Raw genomic sequence first — 22414 nt, 5'->3', positions numbered from 1 at the left:
GCACGCTTTTCGTTGCAGTGGCATCTCCTTTGAGGAGTACAGGCTCTAGGGCGTGCCGGCTTCAGTAGTTGTGGCTCCCAGGCTTAGTCGCTCCATGGCATGTAGGATCTTCGCAGATCAGGGACCTAACCTGCGTCTCTTGCATTGGCAGGTGGATTCTTTACCACTGAGCCACCAGGGAAGCCCCTCGTTTGTATCATTTCTTAAAAACTTTATTTTAGTGTATTTTAGTAGGCAATATTCAAGGACACTGTGTATGTGTGTGTGAGAAGAGAAAAAGAGAGGAGATAAAAGTTCAAGTAGCTGAGCACAAATGTTTTAATTCTCGAAAGTGAAATTTTCTTTAAGAGTTATCTGACAGTTCAAAGCTCATTTCTATGAGGTGTCACAGCCATCACCCTTTTAGGGGACATAAAATTATGATATGTGTGTGTGTGTGTATGCATGTGGTTACTGAATACATAGAAGAGCTTCATGTCAGTAAAGGTTTTCCAGTCTTCAACTTAATCTAAAAATTTCCTTTAAATGCATTTATTAGTTATAATTTAATTTTCTTTTTAAAATTCATATCAATTGCTCTTTCTTCCCTCTGTCTGTCCCAAATTTTTTGTCTAGAGAGCTGTGATTGGGGAGGTTGAAACTCAAGGAACAGGAACTGGGCAAGGAGCAGCAGTAAAGAGGAAACACAAGGCTTACAAAATGGAAAAAAGAAAAATAGAATATGGGGCATGGACTATTCTGTATGTACCACAACTTAGGAAGCAGTACCACATAACCTCTTGACCCCACTCTCTTAGCACATAAAGTGGGAAGGAAACTGTTCTACTGGCTCTGTGCTTGGGTTAGTTTTAATCATAGCTTGATGATGAACATTATATGGAAATGGTAAATATCACCAGTTGAGTTCAAACACTTTAAAAAGCAAAAACAATTTTGCTCATGGATCTGTGTTTTCTTCAACAGGAAGCTATCTCATTCAAAGCTGGTTCAGCTTTATGGAGTGTGTATGCAGCAGAAGCCCCTCTATATTGTGACAGAGTTTATGGGAAATGGCTGCCTGCTTAACTATCTGAGAGAGAGAAAAGGAAAGCTTAGCAAGGAGCTGCTACTGAGTGTGTGCCAAGACGTCTGTGAAGGAATGGAGTATCTGGAGAGAAACTGCTTTATCCATAGAGATTTAGTAAGTACACTGCAAATTTGCTGGCTGTTTTGTGTATTAAACATATATTGAAAGTTAGGACTTTCAATACTGTGAATAATGCATCCTTTGGCTTAATTTTAAAACATTTTTCTATTCGTGTAATTTGTTGGGAAATGTACCTTTATTTTCTATTGCCTACTGATGCTGTAACCAAGTAAGAAGTTACTCTACATGTGTCTTGAACTAATTGTTCACCAACAAATCAACTAAAACTACTTTTCTTTCCTCTCTCCCCCTTTCTTCTTCCTTCTCTTACTGCAATCTTTCTTTGTTTCAACCAATATTCAAATACATATTAAGTGCTTATATATGGCAAGCTCTTTGCCAGGTGCTGGAGAACCATGCTGAAGAACCAGCCCCAGTGGGTCTCACCCAGTGGGTGAAACTGCCTCCAAGTGGAGGTGGTTTGGTTCTTACAGCATCATAAAAGCACTACTGGCATTATTGAGAAGGCCTTGAAATGTTAAACCATTTTGTTCTGTATTGCTCAGAACAAACAACCAAACAAAAAAGATCAAAGCTGGTTTTACCTCAGAAGCAAATAACTCTGCTTCCCTGCCTTGCTACCTCCCCTTGAAAAACATTTTCTATCTGCTCCATATTTATTCATGATATTCGTACTATTCCTTCTGTGTCCTTTCATGTCTCGTTTCTAAGTTCCCAAATTAAATCCAATGAAAATTTGAGAATTTATGAGAAGTCCCTGTTACTGACACTTGCAGGTAATCCTAAACTTCCATCAGCCATGACTAGGGTGACCATAATATCTATCATTCAGGCTGGACTATTTTGGGGAAAGAAAGGGGTCATAATTTCATTAGCCCCAGCACACCATTGCTTGTCCTACACATGATTTAGAGCTCTCATTGGCATTAATTATTTACTACCTCCTTTAATAATTGTTTACATTGTTTACACAAATATTAGACTCCAGACTCCTTGACATCAAGATGTTGACTTCTGAGCTGCAGTTCAGTGTCATGAGAGTGCAAGTTGCTGAGCAATGGCTCTCAAATTTAGCTGGGCATTAGAAATACCTGGGAGCTTTAAAACATCACAGTACCAAGCCCATACCACCAACCAATGAAATCAGAATCTTTGGGGGTAAAATCTAGTGATCAGCTTTTTTGGAAAATTTCCCTGATAAGTTCATTATGTAGTCAAGATGGCATACCCTGCCTCAGAGCTAGTTGAAATCTCGCCTTTGTTTCTTACTAGCCATGTGACCTTAAGTAAGTTAGTTAACTAGTCAAGTGGTGTTAATTATAGCACCTTCTTCCTATGGGCTTACTGGGAGGATTACATGAATTAATATGTGTAAGCACTTAAAGCAGTGCCTGGCACGTAGAAAAGCTCCACCATTGTTTTCCATGACTCATGACGCATTCCCCAGTGTCTGGCCTGAGTTGCATTGAGCACACATTTTATCGGATGCATATGGTATCGATTCCACCTAACTCACCTTCCTGGTCCTGCAGTTTTTCCTCCCCGTAAAGACTGGATTCAAAGTTCAGTCAGGTCTGCTCCAGCTGTCTCCTTGCAGAGCTCGCCACTTTCTTCTGTGCCCCGTTTTCCCCACCTACATGCCACTTGAGGTGTGTCAGCTAACAGTGCGCGTTTTTTCTGCTGAGGCCTTGCCTCGTGGTTTGACTTTGAGATCATTGCTGGCATCTGTCAACATCTTCCAGACTGGCTCCTGCTGGCTCTCCATTTCAAGTTTTTTCTTTTGTTTTTGAACTAACTGAACCACAAATTAGCTCAAAAGAGAAAAATTCTGTCAAACCTTTGACCTACATGAGGCTAAAAAATCAAGTCAATGATTTTCCTGACTAAGCTGACTGAAAATAGATTGTCTTGGCATCAAATAAATTCTGCATTATATACTATTATATTTGGTTCACTGTGGTTTAATAAATAAGAAAATATCAATTGTAAACAGTTACATTCAATAAAATGTATGTTTTAAATACAATTTCTTAATTTCTATAAGTAATTTTATATAATGATTATCCTAAACATATATAATGATCTTTTATTTTTCATGCATATTGGACTTTCCTCTTCTTATTTATAAAGGCAAAGTTTTAAATACACAGTTTTTTATATCAAGATTCATAGTTTTTTACCTCTTAGGTTGAGTTTATCCTGATACTTGTCAAGGATACTTCTTGAGAAAGATTACACATTTTAAAAAGGAAAAAAAGTTAGTTAAAATTCTTCTTTTTTTTTATCATTTCTTCAAAAAGATCACTAAAATCCTTCTCGTGAGGGCAGATACATTAAATCCTATGTAGCATCGACAGTTATCACCATGAAGTAACATGGCTATTCACTCAGAGGTAGTGCTGAGCCACAAAGGAAATAAGGAAAAGAGTACAAACTCTGGAAAGAAAAAAACTTTGTATTCAAACCTGGATTCTTTTCTTCTTTCTATAGGCAGCAAGGAATTGTTTGGTCAGTTCTACATGTATAATAAAAATTTCGGACTTTGGAATGACAAGGTACAAGATACACTTTCTTTCTTTGTTTACTCATAGTAGGGAATCTTACATTCGTCTGTAGACAAACTGAAGGTGTTATTGGCTTTGCTCTTTTTTCCCTGAAGCAAGCATTGATGTGGTTGGATGTCCTGCTGACCCAATTTGAGCTTTAGGACAGGCACCAATTTAGCTATAAGGGAAACTGAGACTGTGGGCCAGTCTTCTGATGTGTCAGGTCATTATGAATAAAAGTGTGTCATCCCTTAAAAACAAAAAAGAATTTCTCAGTCTACTTATCATATGTAGAAGGTTAAGAGAAAAGTTTTCCTTATATATTTCTGAAATAGAAAAAAAAATAATTTGTTTGCTCAGCTCTGACTTTGCTGTCCCTTTCCTGCATTTCTCTTATCAATTGTAGTAGCTGACAGACAGCAAGGGTGTGAACATAAGGTTGGAAAACCTTATTTTCAACAACTCAGTGCAATTTATATTTTGAGTCTGCTTTCCTTCAGGTTGCTAGAAATTTAATCCTAGTGATTTCAGGTTTTCTCCCTGACTCTCTTCAGGGTCAAAATCCAAACTCCTTCTGTCTCATGGGGCCACATTCTAGAGACGGCCTGACTGGTCCCTGTTGCTATCCACTGACACTGTCTTCCCCGCAGCCACAAGACACTGTCTTGTCCTTGTCTGACTCTTCACACAGGTGGTTGCTGACTCATCCTGAATTTCTGTCTGCAAGATTCCTTCATGCCTGGCATTATTAAACCACAGGCCTGTTTTAGACTGAAGAATCGCTATGGTTTTCTGAGATTCAAATATAATAAACACAATGGAGGTTTGGTTTAAGGAGGAAACTGTATAAGGGTTACTTTCCCACCTTGAGAGTAAGAAGAGAAAGTATACTGAGCCTTTCTGTGGTAAAATACTTCGTATTTTAGAAATCAGGGTTAACTAAAAGGGTTAGAAGTACACAGAACTTAGGGGTGATTAACACAATGTGCTCTGAAATCTGATGGCCCTAGGTACGTTTTGGATGATGAATATGTCAGTTCTTCTGGAGCCAAGTTCCCAGTCAAGTGGTCCCCTCCTGAAGTTTTCCATTTCAACAGATATAGCAGCAAATCTGACGTCTGGTCCTTCGGTGAGTGAATTTGATGTTCATTTGTTAGAGCTTTATTGAATAAAATAGAGATTGCTCTTTTAACTTTGATTTCTTAATATGATCTAGCTAAAAGTCTTCTTATAACCATGTTTCTGTCTCAGGTGTTCTAACAAATCAGATTGTCTTTGGCAACTGGCAACCTTCTTACATAAATTTGCCTTTAGGGTCTTTTCCTTTCCCAGTGAGCACTTACTGTAAAAACCATTACAGTCTGCTGATTTAGAAAACAAATTCAGCCAACCTTCCCACACCACAGAGATTTGCAAGGAAAACTGATCTTACAGCATCATTTAATCTTGAGTATAATTAATAACCTTCATTGCTTGACTATCAGTGATGCCATCTCATTTACATTATTATTCCCATATTTTGTGAAATTAGACATAGGCTTCCTTGAGGTTTATCAATTGCTATTTATATTGGGTAATGTTCTTCATTGAAAAAGAGATACTGTGGACCCATGTCTGATGGAATTTGTTCTTTGACTTTCAGAAAATGGCAATCAATGTGTAAATGATCTATCTATTCTCTTTCACCTTGACCTTCCTGGGTGCCTTCTTAGGTTTTGAGAGACATCTGTACCCTCAAAGGGGGTGAATATTATTTCCCACGATAAGGTTTAGCCTGTATTGATCTCATTAGCTCGCCACTGACATATGATAGTCTTGGCTGGTGACATTTTAAGCTCTGCTGGAGAGCAGTTGAGTTGTGAGACCAATGCCAAAGCCTTTGACTGTGTGGATCACAATAACTGTGGAAAATTCTGAGAGACATGCCAATACCAGACCACTTGACCTGCCTCTTGAGAAACCTATATGCAGGTCAGGAAGCAACAGTTAGAACTGGACATGGAACAACAGACTGGTTCCAAATAGGAAAAGGAGTACGTCAAGGCTGTATATTGTCACCCTGCTTATTTAACTTATATGCAGAGTACATCATGAGAAACTCTGGGCTGGAGAAGCACAAGCTAGAATCAAGATTGCCAGAAGAAATATCAGTAACCTCAGATGTGCAGATGGCACCACCCTTATGGCAGAAAGTGAAGAACAACTAAAAAGCCTCTTGATGACAGTGAAAGAGGAGAGTGAAAAAGTTGGCTTAAAGCTCAACATTCAGAAAACTAAGATCATGGCATCCGGTCCCATCACTTCATGGCAAATAGGTGGGGAAACAGTGGAAACAGTGTCAGACTTTATTTTTGGGGGCTCCAAAATCACTGCAGATGGTGATTGCAGCCATGAAATTAAAAGACGCCTACTCCTTGGAAGGAAAACTGTGACCAACCTAGATAGCATATTAAAAAGCAGAGACATTACTTTGCCAACAAAGGTCCTTCTAGTCAAGGCTATGGTTTTTCCAGTGGTCATGTATGGATGTGAGCGTTGGACTGTGAAGAAAGCTGAGTGCCAAAGAATTGATGCTTTTGAACTGTAGTGTTGGAGAAGACTTTGAGAGTCCCTTGGACTGCAAGGAGATCCAACTAGTCCATCCTAAAGGAGATCAGTCCTGGGTGTTCATTGGAAGGACTGATGCTAATGCTGAAGCTGAAACTCCAGTACTTTGGCCACCTCATGTGAAGAGTTGACTCATTGGAAAAGACCCTGATGCTGGGAGGGATTGGGGGCAGGAGGAGAAGGGGATGACAGAGGATGAGATGGTTGGATGGCATCACCAACTCGATGGACATAGGTTTGGGTGAACTCCAGGAGTTGGTGATAGACAGGGAGGCCTGGCGTGCTGCAATTCATGGGGTCGCAAAGAGTCGGACACGACTGAGCAACTGAACTGAACTAAACTGAATGCTGGTTGTAGAACAATTTGCAACCCTTGAGTTTTACCTGACCACCTGTCTTTCATCCTCACTGGACAGTGAGCTTCTTAAATTCTTAAGAACTTGGACAGATTTCAATCTTAAGAATTCTGTGGCTCTAGCATAAGGGTGGAGTCTGATGAATACATAACACATATTTGTAGAATAAGTGAATAATTAAATAAACTCAAATTGAGAGACTTGAAGGAGCTTCATCAGCCATCAGTGATTTTTGAACACCTGCTTATATAAACAGAACCCCTGCCAGATTTTCTGGGACTCTCCTCAGCAGTCTTTCAGTGGAGAGAGGGAAATGGATGCCATCTACTGGTCAGGAGTTTTCCTGGCCTTAGCAGGCAGCAGGGGATTACACAATATTGCCATTTTCTATGGAATGGTAGAAAGTTTCATTGATGTCAGGGTGTGGAGACATGAATAGTACTTTGAATTAAAGATGCTTCAAGCATTTTCTTCCAATAAGGAGGCAGTTAGGACCAACAGAAAAGGGAAGGAATTGTTTTCCCTTGGAATATATTCAGTTTGATGACCTCTTCAAAACTAAGATGCACAGGATCTGCTTCCTGTATAGAACTGCAGTCATTGTGGATGATTGTAACTCCATGGCTGCAGGAGGGAAATAATGCCTTGTAATTAGAAACTGCTCTTTCAGTTCCAAGTAACCACCTCTCTCTAACTTCTTATTTTTATGTGTTTTATTTTCAGGAGTTTTGATGTGGGAAGTTTTTTCAGAAGGAAAAATGCCTTTTGAAAATAGGTCAAATTTGCAAGTTGTGGAAGCTATTTCTAAAGGCTTTAGGCTGTACCGACCTCACCTGGCACCAATGTCCATATATGAAATCATGTATAGCTGCTGGCATGAGGTGAGTGCCCTTACTTTCCTGCAAAGGTTGGCAGTTCCCACATCTGAGAGCAGATTGATTATCACCCATGTTACCCCAGGATTCTGTCATGGCAGGAAAAAGGTTTCTATTTCTTGATAATTATCCCTGAGAGCAGAAGTACTTCCACAACAAAAATCATTAACCCATTTTAACAGTGGCTGTTCAACTGAGGAATTCAGTACCTTTTCTAAGTCTTATCTTTCCAAAATTGGTTCCTACAGAAACTCTCAATGTTGTTAAAGCCTCAGTGATGAGAGGTTTTACTCCTTTTAAGAACTTCTGGGTGGAAACTAAGGGTGGAATCAGACTTGTCAATTTTCACGTCGAAAGAAAAGGATGGTGTTTTTATTTACTTCACTCTACTCTAATTTGTCTTGCTTTTTCAAGGCTAAGAGTAATGGCTTTCATCTCTCCTGTGGCATTTGAGACTCCTGATAGAGAGATTAAACAAGAATAGGAATGAAGACAGAAGTGTGCCAGGAACTTGTACTCAGAAAACACTCTCTCAGAAGGCCAGTTTCTCTTTTACTTGAAATGCCAAGCTTAAAAATAAAGCCAGAAGGGTTTACATCCCACCTCTGTCTTTTCTGGGCACAACTCAACACACCCCTCCCCATCATCAGACTCCGCTGTGACTTTGACAGTTCTCCTCTCTTTCCAGTTGACAGTTTCAGCCCAGAATAACTACAGCTGGATGAGGACTTCCTCCTGGCCAAAAAAGAAATCACTCAACTTCCAATTCACAAACACTAAAAAAAATTCAGTATTTCAGAAGTACCATGGTTGTTTCCATCCCAGAGAAGTATTAATTTTATAAATATCCCCAGTGTATGAAAATACTTCACATATGATTAACTGCTCTGCAAGGAATCTTGAAAGACATAAAAAAAAAAAAAAGTAAGCTGTTTGTAGCAAATAGATGTCTGAAAAGCATCTTTGCAATAATAAAATAAATAGCTCAGGAATATACATGCTTAAAAGCAATATACTTGTACATGCACATACAATATAATCCTTATTGAGATTTTACATATCTGTGGAAAGGAGATGGAGAAAGGAGTAAATAAGATGCTGTAAATAAGTAAATAAGAGGACCAAGTAAACAAGGAGCTTAAGCGTCTCTAGACTCAAACACGGTTATGTCGGCATGGTTACACTTGTTTCATTGGCTCTGCTCCTGGCACGACCTCAGCACCAGCAACAGGCTCCACTCTTTATCCTTGAAGTCTCAAGGAAGACTCTCACATGTGCTCACGTACCCTTCTATTCTGTCCTTTAATTTTTATATTTTATCTACTCTATTTAAAAAATTTAGTTTATTAAGCCATAGTTGACTTGCAATGTTGTGTATTAACTGCTGCTGCACAGCAGAGTGATCCGGTTAATACATGTGTGTACATTCTTCTTATTCTTTTCTGTTACGGTTTATCACAAGAGATTCAATATGGTTCCCTGTGTATACAGTAGGGCCTTGTTGTTTATCCATTCTTTATATAATAGTTTGCACCTGCTAATCCCAAACTCCCAATCCATCCCTCCTCCACTCCCCCTCACCCTTGGCAACCACAAATTTGTTCTCTATGTCTATGAGTCTGTTTCTTTTTTATAGATAATTTCATTTGTTTCACAGTTCATCCTACATATAAGTAATATCATGTGGTATTTGTCTTTCTCTTTCTGACTGACTTCACTCAGCATGATAACTTTAGGTCTACTCATGTCGCTGCACATGGTATTACTTTCTCTTTTTTATGGCTGAGTAGTATTCCATTGTATATATGTACTTCCTCTTTATCCATTCCTGCATTGATGCACATTTAGGTTGTCTCCTACTCTGTACTTTTATTGATGCCATCTGCCACTAGGCATGGTGTCTCCCTACTAATCCTGTTGCCAGGGACCTCTACTACTATGAATATTTCTATTTCCCATGGATTTCTAAGATGCCATGGAGCTTCCTCATGGAGTCAAAGTCAAACCGCATCCCACTGTGAAATACAAAAAGGGCTCTAATCTTCACGGCTGGGAAGTTATTGACTGAGCCTTAAGGCAACACAATCAATGCTTCAAGACCTGAAAATGCCCTCATGGAAATACGCCTTTGCTTTCTGACTAAAATCTGTCTTTCTACAGGGGATCAGGTATAGTGAATAACTGGGGCTGAGCTTGGGGATTTGGGACTCTAGAGGCCCCTCTCTCCCAGCTCTTCCTTTATTCCATGCATATCAAGTCATCCAAATAGATCTCTAGGGCAGATCTATGGAACGTTCTGTGGTGATGGAAATATGCTATCTGCATTGTCCAACAGGTCAGGCCATACAGGCTATCAAAGAATTGAAAAGTGGCTAGGGTGACTGAGAACTGAATTTTAAGATGTATATAATTTCAGTTAATTTAAATAGCCACATGCGGCTAGTGTTTGCATCTCTAGCCATTTTATTTTTGCAGCAATCTCTTCCCTTATATTTTCACACCCCTGCCTCGCTCAACTGCTGTTCATGCCCTGTGTATCAGCCAAGATATCTGTCTCTTCTGTTCGTGGTGAAGCAGCCTGGATCCAGGTCCTGCCAGCAAGTTCCAGAGCTGGTCTCTGTGTGAGTCTTAAACTAAATTGACCGCCTCCAATTCCCTTTTCCAGAAACCTGAAGGCCGCCCGACGTTTGCTGAGCTGCTGCAAGTTCTTACAGAGACTGCAGAAACCTGGTGACCTAAAGGGACTGCCAACCCAGAGGATCATCCTGCAAGACTGTCGTGAAAGGAAACCCCGGGTGAAGTCACTGATGGTGAATATCACCATTTAGAGCCACTGACTGAGAAACAGTGCAAAAATCACAGGCTCTTCCAATTTGTTAAAGCTTGACAGTATTCTGACAGTAACTTTTCCACATGTATGTTTGAGAGTGACTTCTAAACTTGGATTTTTCTGTAATATTCTTTATGTCTCATCAATGAAGAATGAAAAAATTGCTCCATGGTGGTCATTATAGTGGCTGCTCTTCATGAGAAGCGCCCTGAGAGTCCCTGAGGTTACATGAAAACCTTATCCTTTACTGAGGACACTGCTTTACTGAAGAGGAGTGGATTTTTTTTTTTTTTTACTTTGGTGGCTCATGCATAGAAGATGAAAATAAATTCTGCCAAATCCTGGAATAAAGGAGCCTCCCCTGCAGGATGTCATGCTTTTGAGCTGTACAGATCTTTATGAAAAATGCACCTTTACAAGCCACATGAGTGGGCATTCTGGAACTGTCCTTCATAATCTTCCTTATGTTATTTAATAAACTATTTTTGCACAGATTTTATTGTTTCAGCAGTTTCCTGTGCTCCAGTATTGAACACTGTTACAGGAGAAAGTCCTTAGAACAGGACCTGGTGAAGTTTCAGTTTCTAGTGAGATCCACTGTCCAAGACAATTCAGAACCTGCATCTCAGTTCTGCGATTTCACACTTGGTAACTGTGAAACTGGATACTAGAGGAAGCCCCGTTTTGTCATAGAAAGTACCTCTGGCACCTTCTAGAAGATGACTTGCTTTTTTCATGAGAACAAAAGGAGGCAAAAGCAAGATATTCAAATGTTATACCAAATTCCATTATTTCTGAAGTCCAGGGTTTTAGATTCAAAATGAAATAACCAGTAATCATCATTAAACCTTAATTTTTCACATACCATTTGCAGGAATGATTGGAAATTGATCTTCGTCATCCTCAGTGCTTCAGAAGTATTGGGTTGACTGAAAAGTTCATTCGCTTTTCAGCCAACCCAATACGTAGGGGAAAGGGTGCTGCAGAAAGCGGGAGTCATCACCATAAGGTTTAACAATGGGAGGGGCTCTCTAGGTGGCACTTAGTGGTAAAGAACCTGCCTGCCAATGCAGGATGTTTGATCTCTGGGTCGGGAAGATCCCCTGGAGGGGGTTCATGGCAACACCTTCCAGTATTCTTGCCTGGAGAATCCCCTGGACAGAGGAACTTGGCAGGCTACAACCCATAGGATCACAAAAATTGCTGGACATAGCAATGCACACATGCACTTGGAAATAGAGACTGAGAGCTCTGGGGAGGAGCAAGTAATAGATGAGGGAAAGAGAATCAGAAAACACCCACCATTCTTCTCTTCCCAGTGACTCTCTTGCTTTTTTGGCCATTTAACACGTGGTCCAGCATCTTCCCTAGTAACAACTTGGAGCTGTTCAGCTATGATCCCTATTTCCTTAAGGCAGATTAGCTCAAGCGTGACTGATAAACTCGGGGACTTTGTCAGTATTAAGTGCCAGTTGGCCAGGTTTGTTTTTCTCCAGCACTTTAATGTTTCAAACTGATCTGGGGTAATTTTTCTCACAACTAAAGAGAAAGCTTTAGCAGTAAATGAGGATCTTAAGGAGAAGCTGAAAGTCTTTTATAGATGCCTCTTTTAGTGCCGGTAGTGATGGGTTTGGTGACTTCCTGTATGATGAGTTGTCTGGGAAAGCTGAAAATGCAGGTGAAGAATCGGCTTGGACTGAAGCAGAGTGGTTTCTTTCTGTCACTTGTGCATATCCACTCACTGAGCTCATCTCCTGCTCCCTCCCCTCTTCACCCTCTTCCTCGAACATTCCAGGCACCTCCTCACTTCAGGGCTTTTGCATCTGCCTGCCTTTTATCAACATGGCTTGCCTCCTCATGTCCTCAAGACTATTGCTCAAATGTCACCCTCTCTGTTACGCTTTCTTGAATCATCCTATTTAAAAAGATAACGCCACCATGGACATTCCCCGTCTCCTTTTTCCATATAGTTTTTATCTATAGCTCTTCAGTTCAGTTCAGTTCAGTCGCTCAGTCGTGTCCGACTCTTTGTGACCCCATGAACCACAGCATACCAGGCCTCCCTGTCCATCACCAATGCCTGGAGTCCACCCAAACCCATGTCCATCAAGTTGGTGATGCCATCCAACCGTCTCATCCTCTGTCATCCCCTTCTCCTCCTGCCCTCAATCTTTCCCAGCATCAGGGTCCTTTCCAATGAGTCAGCTCTTCGCATCAGGTGGCCAAAGTACTGGAGTTTCAGCTTCAACATCAGGCCTCCAATGAACACCCAGGACTGATCTCCTTTAGGATGGACTGGTTGGATCTCCTTGCAGTCCAAGGGACTCTCAAGAGTCTTTTCCATCACCACAGTTCAAAAGCATCAATTCTTTGGCACTCAGCTTTCTTTAGAGTCCAACGCTCACATCCATACATGACCACTGGAAAAACCATAGCCTTGACTAGAAGGACCTTTGTTGGCAAAGTAATGTCTCTGCTTTTTAGTATGCTATCTAAGTTGGTCATAACTTTCCTTCCAAGGAGTAAGCGTCTTTTAATTTCATGGCTGCAGTCACCATCTGCAGTGATTTTGGAGCCCCCAAAAATAAAGTCTGACACTGTTTCCACTGTTTCCCCATCTATTTGCCATGAAGTGATGGGACCGGATGCCATGATCTTAGTTTTCTGAATGTTGAGCTTTAAGCCAACTTTTTCACTCTCCTCTTTCATCAAGAAGCTTTTTAATTGTTCTTCACTTTCTGCCATAAGGGTGGTGTCATCTGCACATCTGAGGTTACTGATATTTCTTCTGGCAATCTTGATTCTAGCTTGTGCTTCTCCAGCCCAGAGTTTCTCATGATGTACTCTGCATATAAGTTAAATAAGCAGGGTGACAATATACAGCCTTGATGTACTCCTTTTCCTATTTGGAACCAGTCTGTTGTTCCATGTCCAGTTCTAACTGTTGCTTCCTGACCTGTATATGGTTTTCTCAAGAAACAAGTCAGGTGGTCTGGTATTGCCATGTCTTTCAGAATTTTCCACAGTTTATTGTGATCCATACAGTCAAAGGCTTTGGCATAGTCAATAAATCAGAAATAGATGTTTTTCTGGAACTCTTTTGCTTTTTCGATGATCCAGTGGATGTTGGCAATTTGATCTCTATAGCTCTTAACACTATACAAAAAATCATATATTTCTACTTATTTATTTGGTCTATTATCTGTCTCATTATCCCTGAAACTGTAACACGTGTGAGGTCAGGCATTTTTGTCTGTTTTGTTCATTGCTATATTCCCAGGTCCTTAAATAAGACCCGACACAGAGTTAAGCTAAACACTCATGGAATAACCCAATGAAATACGAGTGGTGGAATTATCCAAAGGCTTCATCTTCCAGAGGTGGGGATCCAGTCTGGTAAGCAGCTCTCCTCTTGGGATTCTTGGCCAATCCATTGCTTTCCCACACAATAGTGGACCATTTTTCCTTCTGGTTATAGTGTATAATCACAAGTGTTCATCCGCTCTTCTTTTTGGTAGAATTCTTACTTTTTCCAGAACAATTTGACTTTCCCATAAATTTTCTATATCTCCCTTTCCCTGTTTACATAGAGAAAATTATCTTTTGTTAGGGATTGACATCAGATTAACAGAAAAAAAAAAGATTTCCGAATAAATCTATAGAGAAATATAAATTCATATAGAGACATCAATATTTAATAGAGGAAGTAGATTATCCTCATGTCTATACAAGGATAGAAGTTTCTTCACACTCCTATCAGATGTACAAGCAGCCTGCAACTACTTTATTTTATCTGAAATTATCCTGTTTTCCTCAGGTGCCCCTACTTGCTTAGGAGTGCTGGAAAAATTTAGCTTAATCTTGTGACTTTAGTCCAGGGCAAAAATGAAAATATTCTATGTGGGTAAAGTGGGTTGTCTCTCAGATTTTGCCATTCCTTCTGTTTCTGCCAAGGTAGCATCTGGGCAGAGAAGAGAGAGGGGTGATTTTATCCAGGGAGTGATATTCAAAATATTTACCAACTGATTTGTCACAGGCAAACACCAATCAGAATGGATGCTGGCCTCCAGTAATCAGTCCAGCCCTTCTGATGGAGACCATGACTGTCAGTCCTGGCAAGGTGCCCTTGAGGTGCTGACATGAATGGAAGACTGCTTAGATTGGAGCAGTGTCCCCTGGCACCTCTGGTCTCGGCAACACTGCTTATCAGCCTGGTTGCTACTTGTCCTGCTGGCGTTTGCAGACCATGTTGGTGGCTGGTATAGGCTGGCCTCTCATGACTAGCTCAGGATACAGAAGCCCTTCCTGGCTGCTGAAACCTCATCCCAGCTCTTGCTGGCACTGTGGGCCCCTCTTAGGCTCTGCTCTGAGTTCCATTTGTCCCTCAGCCTGGGCTGTGTTGTAGCAGAGGCTGCCAGTCACCTTGGCTCTTGAACAATGGGCACCATGATAGTGCTTCTGTGCTCAGTTCATGGAGTTCCTGAGTCCCATTTTGAGTGTGTGTGGGAACTTCTGGGTCTTGTTCATGCCACTTAGGATAGAACATTTCAGAAAGTTGAAACCCTGCAACTGTGCACTCCCACCACTCCCCCTTATCACCCTGCCTAACCTTGTTGTGCAGCAGAGTTTATCTTACTATGGCTGCTTGCCAGATTTGGGCAGAGACTGTTTGTGAGGGAACCCTCTCCAGGAGTCTGAAATATGAATCACAGCAAAAGCCCCCCACTGCCCTTGATAGTGTCCACCTGGCCTCCCCTGCCTCGGTGGTATCTTCAACCCATCTAACATCACTCTCCCAAAGAATATGAGATTTTCACTCCCTTGCCCTGGCCCTCACACATTAGAATGATCCAAGAGCTCTTCAAAAATATCTTATTTAACTGCTTTGAGGGGACCCAAGCATTGGTGGTTTTACAATAAAGTGCCCCAAATGATTCTCATGCAGGGTTGAGAACCACGGTTGTTAGCCCAGTGGCTCTCAGACTTTACTGCTTATTGGAACCATCTGGGGAGGTTTCATGCTCAGGCTATATCCTACAGCAGTGAAATCAGAATCACTAGCACAGGACTTTTTAAGTTCTTTGGGTTATTCCAATAACAGTCAAATGTGACAACCCTTGTTCTTCCAGGTCAGTTACTCTCAAATGCTAATATATGTACAATCACCTGCGGCCTTTGTTAAAATGCAGGTTCTGGTCTGAGGTGGGGCCTCAGAGTCTTAGTTACTAAAAAGCTCCCAGCTGATGTCAATTAGTGAAGGTCTTTAGACCAAATCCTTCTTCCCAGAGGGCATTTGTCTTCCCACCCCCACAAACTAACTGGATTCAGAGAGAGGGAAATCACCTTTTGAGTGAGTAACATATTTCAAAGTTATTATGCCTATTACATATTTCCTGGTAGTTGTTGGGGTTTTATCTTCCAAAAAGTCACGTAAGACCCCCCCCTTTATTATTCCTGTTATGAAAGGTTGAAAAATTCAATTTTTAAGGCTGTCTTGTGGCAAGCTTGTTGGTTTAATTGCTAAGTCATGTCTGACTCTTTTATGACTCCATGGACTGTAGCCCACCAGGCTACTCTGGCCATGGAATTCTCCAGGCAAGAATGCTGGAGTGGGTTGCCATTTCCTTCTCCAGGGGAATCTTCCCAACCCAGAGATTGAACCCACATCTTCTGCATTGGCAGATACGTTCTTAAAGCTCCATGGCAAGCTTACCCACATGAGAAAGTTCTACATAATGAGATGCAGCCAGAAGCACCGAAGGATAGCTTCCCTTCCCAAAGGAACAAACCAGTCTTACCAGAAGAAAAACTTGCTTCTTCCTGCTTGGAGCATGGCCTTGAGACCTGGAGGTATAGTAGGTATAGTGACCGTGGATGGGGTTCTCAGATTACACATAGAAGGACCAGTTAAATTTGAATTTTGGATAATTGACCTTTTTTTTTGGCCACGTTGTGCGTGGCTTGCAGGGAACTTAGTTCCCAGACCAGGTATGGACACTGAAAGCATGGAATCAATCACTGGACCGCCATGGGGTTCCCAACAAACAGTTTTTTAGTGTGTTGTAGTCTCTTCTGTCCCAGTCCAGTACTCTTGCCTGGAAAATCCCATGGACGGAGGAGCCTAGTAGGCTGCAGTCCATGGGGTCGCTAAGAGTCAGACAAGACTGAACGACTCCACTTTCACTTTTCACTTTCATGCATTGGAGAAGGAAATGGCACCCCACTCCAGTGTTCTTGCCTGGAGAATCCCAGGGAAGGGGGAGCCTGGTGGGCTGCCGTCTATGGGGTCGCACAGAGTCAGACATGACTGAAGCGACTTAGCAGCAGCAACAGTCTCTTCTGTTATGGTCACCCCCAGAAATGGATGAACACCTATCCCAAACTTGGTTGAGATGTTGAGACTGCCATTGTCATACACATATCAAGCGAGTGTGAAAGGTTTATGACTCACAGAGTGAGGGTTTCTGTGGACATCAGTGAACACTTTCCCCAGCAGACCCAAAAGTTGACTTGAGAGAGCAGGGAGGGGCGGTTCCCTTGGGGTTTTGTGGTCAGGCGTGGTGGGGTGGAGAGGAAGGGGCTGGGCTGTTGTAGTTTGAACTTCAGCTGCTACCAAAGGAGCAGCTGTTCCTATCAGCTTGCTTGGGTGTGGGCAGAAGGGAAGAAGGCAGTGATAAGGCTTGAAAACTGTCATCAGTTGAACTCTGTAACAGTGTGTTCTAAAGGTTGTAGGGACATTCTTATACTATTTGAGGTATTGTGTGTCTGAAGTTCAAATTCAGCTGGGTGGTGTCTGTTGTTGTTTTTAAATCTGGTAGCCTTGTCTATGGAGCAGAGAGATACAAAGGGCATGAATCTCTCCTTTGTGGCAGTTCTGCATTGCCCGCTTCTATGAGTCTTGTTCTGTGAAACAAATGAATCCCTATTTCTTTAAGCCAATATTAGTCAGTCATTTAATTACCGGAAGCCAAACCTGTTCCTAAATGATACCTGTCTACTGATTCTTCTGTTGGCAGCTATCTTACTGTATGCTTCTACTTAGGTCCCAATTATGTAGCTCACTTCAAAGATTATTGAAATCTAAGAAATTGAAAACAACCACAGCCACAGAATATACATGCTATATTTTAGCACTTTTTAAAAAAACTGCTTTGCCATGGGGATATGAACTTGGATAGGTGGGGTCTTAGATTAGATCTGCGGTTCTCAAGCCTGGCTGCATGTTAAAATCACTGGGGGAACTTCTAACAAAATAGCATGACTGTACCCCCACTCTCACATGTTCTCTTTGATTGGTTTGGGGTGGGGCCTGGACTTGGGAATGTAAAACAGCCTTCTCAGGTGCAAGTAATGTGCAGTCATGGTCAAAAATCATTGCATGAGGTAAAATACTTTATGTATGTTTTCTCTGGGTCAAGACTTCTTGTGAAGATTTTTTAAAAGGTGGAACAAAGGGAGAAAGATATCTCAGTGATGCCTGATGACTAACAGCTGTTCAATAGGGGGCCCCTTACTAAGACATCAGATGCTTTAGTTAGCCTGCCTTTAGCCACCAGCACAGCCAGGAAATCAAAGCCAAGGAGGGCAGAGGAATACAATGACCATTTTTTTTTTTTTTTTTTTTTTTTTTTTTTTTACAAAGAGCCAGAAATCCAGAGGCAGGAAGTTTGCAGTTTCTCCTCTCTGGATGGTAGTGCTCCCAGGTCTCTTGGGAAGATATTAAAGATGCTGAGAACCTAGAAAGGATTTACTCATTTTAAAATTATTTTTAAGATTTTTTTGGATGTGGACCATTTTTAAAGTCTTAATTGAATTTGTTACAATACTGTTTGCGTTTTTGGATTTTGGGGCAAAAGGCACGTGGGATCTTAGCTCCCAGACCAGGGATTGAACTCACATTCCCTGAATTGGAAGGTGAAGTCTTAACCACTGGACAAGTCCTGAGGTGTTACTGTTTTTATCTCATGGTGGGGGGGGAGGGACACTCTGCATACAGAATTCCATGAAATCTCAAGAAAAGAGCCAGAAATTCATGTATTTTAGGAAGGGGGTTGTAGTTTTGTGGAATCTGCTGGTTGATTAGGGGAAGTGAAAGTCAGGTGAGTTTCTGACTGAAATTAAGCCTTGTTTTCTTGTCTGCTTGGGAACCCGATTGGAAGTGTTTCTGTTCAGCTACAGGTTTTAGAGCTCAGCCTTTATGTCTCATTGACAATTCTGAAGTCATGGTCTTTCAGAGACACTGGACACACAGATGAGTTTGTCAGAAGGGTTTAATCTTCACTCGGCTGGATTGTAAGTTACCCCAGTGTTGTGAGGGTAAGATCACGTGCCCAGGTCGCTGGCGGGAACGTGCTTCTTCCAGCCCCAGCTACAGCACATTGTGCAGCAAAACAAACAATACGACACTGGGTCTTGTTTGACCAGTTCCTCCACACCTTTTATTTTCCTCGGGTAATCTCCTATCAGCAGGCACCTCCCCGTAAGAAGTGGAACTGCTGCCTGTAACCTGAATTGCATTGAATTCCTTAAGTTCACCTGACCTAACCAGTTTGGTTCTCACAATGAAACCACATTGTGGTGTCTCCAATGTTGGCCCCCCTCCTTGCCCATGTGAACTCAATCCAGCAGCCTCCCTTTGCAGAAAGTCTGTCTCAGTACTCGTTGAAAAGACTGAATCGCTGGGTCATATGGCAGTTCTATTTCCAGTTTTTTAAGGAATCTCCACACTGTTCTCCATAGTGGATGTACTAGTTTGCATTCCCACCAACAGTGTAAGAGGGTTCCCTTTTCTCCACACCCTCTCCAGCGTTTATTGCTTGTAGACTTTTGGATAGCAGCCATCCTGACTGGCGTGTAATGGTACCTCATTGTGGTTTTGATTTGCATTTCTCTGATAATGAGTGATGTTGAGCATCTTTTCATGTGTGTGTTAGCCATCTGTATGTCTTCTTTGGAGAAATGTCTGTTTAGTTCTTTGGCCCATTTTTTGATTGGGTCATTTATTTTTCTGGAATTGAGCTGCAGGAGTTGCATGTATATTTTTGAGATTAATCCTTTGTCTGTTGCTTCGTTTGCTATTATTTTCTCCCATTCTGAAGGCTGTCTTTCACCTTGCTTATAGTTTCCTTTGTTGTGCAAAAGCTTTTAAGTTTAATTAGGTCCCATTTGTTTAATTTTGCTTTTATTTCCAATATTTTGGGAGGTGGGTCATAGAGGATCCTGCTGTGATTTATGTCAGAGAGTGTTTTGCCTATGTTCTCTTCTATGAGTTTTATAGTTTCTGGTCTTACATTTAGATCTTTAATCCATTTTGAGTTTATTTTTGTGTATGGTGTTAGAAAGTGTTCTAGTTTCAGTCTTTTACAAGTGGTTGACCAGTTTTCCCAGCACCACTTGTTGAAGAGGTTGTCTTTTTTCCATTGTATATCCTTGCCTCCTTTGTCAAAGATAAGGTGTCCATAGGTTCGTGGATTTATCTCTGGGCTTTCTATTCTGTTCCATTGATCTATATTTCTGTCTTTGTGCCAGTACCATACTGTCTTGATGACTGTGGGTTTGTAGTAGAGCCTAAAGTCAGGCAGGTTGATTTCTCCCATTCCATTCTTCTTTCTCAAGATTACTTTGGCTATTCGAGGTTTTTTGTATTTCCATACAAATTGTGAAATTATTTGTTCTAGTTCTGTGAAAAATACTGTTGGTAGCTTGATAGGGATTACATTGAATCTATAGATTGCTTTGGGTAGTATAGTTATTTTCACAATATTGATTCTTCCAATCCATGAACACAGTATATTTCTCCATCTATTTGTGTCCTCTTTGATTTCTTTCATCAGTGTTTTATAGTTTTCTATGTATAGGTCTTTTGTTTCTTTAGGTAGATATACTCCTAAGTATTTTATTCTTTTTATTGCAATGGTGAATGGTATTGTTTCCTTAATTTCTGTTTTCTCATTGTTAGTGTATAGGAATGCAAGGGATTTCTGTGTGTTAATTTTATATCCTGCAACATTACTGTATTCATTGATAAGCTCTAGTAATTTTCTGGTAGAGTCTTTAGGGTTTTCTATGTAGAGGATCATTTCATCTGCAAACAGTGAGAGTTTTACTTCTTTTTCTATCTGGATTCCTTTTATTTCTCTTTCTGCTCTGATTGCTGTGGCCAACACTTCCAAAACTATGTTGAATAGTAGTGGTGCCAGCAGCAATCCTACTCCTGGGCATACACACCAAGGAAACCAGATCTGAAAGAGACACATGCACCCCAATGTTCATTGCAACACTGTTTATAATTGCCAGGACATGAAAGCAACCTAGATGCCCATCAGCAGACGAGTATATAAGGAAGCTATGGTACATATACACAATGGAATATTACTCAGCCATTAAAAAGAATTCCTTTGAATCAGTTCTGATGAGATGGATGAAACTGGAGCCCATTATACAGAGTGAAGTAAGCCAGAAAGATAAAGACCAATACAGTATACTAACACATATATATGGAATTTAAAAAGATGGTAACGATAACCCTATATGCAAAACAGAAAAAGAGACACAGATGTACAGAACAGACTTTGGGACTCTGTGGGAGAAGGCGAGGGTGGGATGTTCTGTGAGAATAGCATTGAAACAAGTATACTATCAAGGGTGAAACAGATCACCAGCCCAGGTTGGATGCATGAGACAAGTGCTCAGGGCTGGTGCACTGGGAAGACCCAGAGGGATGGGATGGGGAGGGAGGCAGGAGGGAGGATCGGGATGGGGAACACATGTAAATCCATGGCTGATTCATGTCAATGTATGGCAAAAACCACTACAATACTGTAAAGTAATTAGCCTCCAACTAATAAAAATAAATGAAAAAAAAAAAAAGACTGAATCACTGCCTTCCTTAAGTTTACACCCTATGATTCTGTGATCCCAGACTCGCAAAGCCTTGCCCTTTTTTCTGTGCATGCAAGATTAGTCAGAAGGAATTAAGTTCAAGTACGATAACAAGGGTAAATAAAACCACATTCTATCCATAATAATTAAATTTCTGTTTCCTGCAAGGCTTGTCCATTATAACCTAGCCTTACCATTCCCTGGGTTGGGAGAAGTGTGAACTCTCTTATTCAAATACACTTTATTTAAACTCTTCTAGTGATATGATGAAAAGTTTATAGTGAAAACAAAGGCAAAAGCTAATTGAAAAACAAGGAGACTTTCTGAGTCAGAGAGCTAGTTTGTCCCTTCTTGGTCTATGAAACAATTTGTTTCATTGGGATGTTTCTGAGTTTATTTTCTGAATATTTGTTGTGCACAATTAACTCAAGGAGGAGTCATATACTTCACCCAGATCCATTGCAGGGAAGATCTAGAGACTTGACTCATAGATGCTAAAGAGTCAGGCCCTGTATTTGGTCTCCATGGTTGGTGAGTCTATAGAAGGCATTCACAATGCAATCCACAAGCTTTTTAAGTATAATACTTTTATTGTACCTAGTTTTCTTTTAAAAAATTATTGGAATATAGTTGAGTTACAATGTTGTATTAGTTTCAGGTGTACAGCAAAGTGACTCAGTTTTATATATATATATTCTTTTTTAAAAGCTTTTTATTTTGTATTGGGGTATAGCTGATTAACAATGTTGTAATATTTTCAGGTGAATAGCAAAAAAAAAAAAAAACAACCAGCCACACATATATGTGTATTCACACTCCCCCCAACTCCCCTCCCATCCAGACTGCCACATAACATTGAGCAGAGTTTCATGCACTATACAGTAGGTCCTTGTTGGTTATTATTTATTTTATATACAGTATTTTGTGTATGTTTTAATCCCAAACTCCTAATGTATCCCTCCCCCACCTTCCCCAACTTTGCTTTTGGTAACCATAAATTTGTTATCTAAGTCTGTGAGTCTGTTTCTGTTTTGTAGATAAGTTCATTTGTATCATTTTTTTAAGATGCCACAAGTAAGATATATCATATGATGTCTATCTTTCTCTGACCTATTTAATATCATAATCTCTGAAAGTGTGAAAGTGAAAGTTGCTCAGTTGTATCCAACTCT

At 40.7% G+C, this 22414-nt stretch overlaps 1 protein-coding gene across 1 annotated transcript in view; it reads left to right on the top strand.

Annotated features, from left to right (window-relative positions):
- Positions 1 to 10855, top strand: part of TXK (TXK tyrosine kinase) — a 40000-nt gene extending 29145 nt beyond the window's left edge. Inside the window, exons 10-14 of the mRNA XM_061164702.1 lie at positions 964 to 1180; positions 3638 to 3702; positions 4704 to 4822; positions 7380 to 7537; positions 10197 to 10855. Coding sequence (XP_061020685.1) covers positions 964 to 1180; positions 3638 to 3702; positions 4704 to 4822; positions 7380 to 7537; positions 10197 to 10265 — 628 coding nt within the window. The 3' untranslated portion in view covers positions 10266 to 10855. The remainder of the gene's footprint in view (positions 1 to 963; positions 1181 to 3637; positions 3703 to 4703; positions 4823 to 7379; positions 7538 to 10196) is intronic.
- The last annotated feature ends 11559 nt before the right edge of the window (positions 10856 to 22414 follow it).

The sequence above is a fragment of the Dama dama genome, chromosome 17, assembly GCF_033118175.1.
Source record: "Dama dama isolate Ldn47 chromosome 17, ASM3311817v1, whole genome shotgun sequence".
NCBI lineage: Eukaryota > Metazoa > Chordata > Mammalia > Artiodactyla > Cervidae > Dama > Dama dama.
Note: the sequence above shows the minus strand (reverse complement) of the source record. Positions and strands in the feature narration are given on the sequence as shown.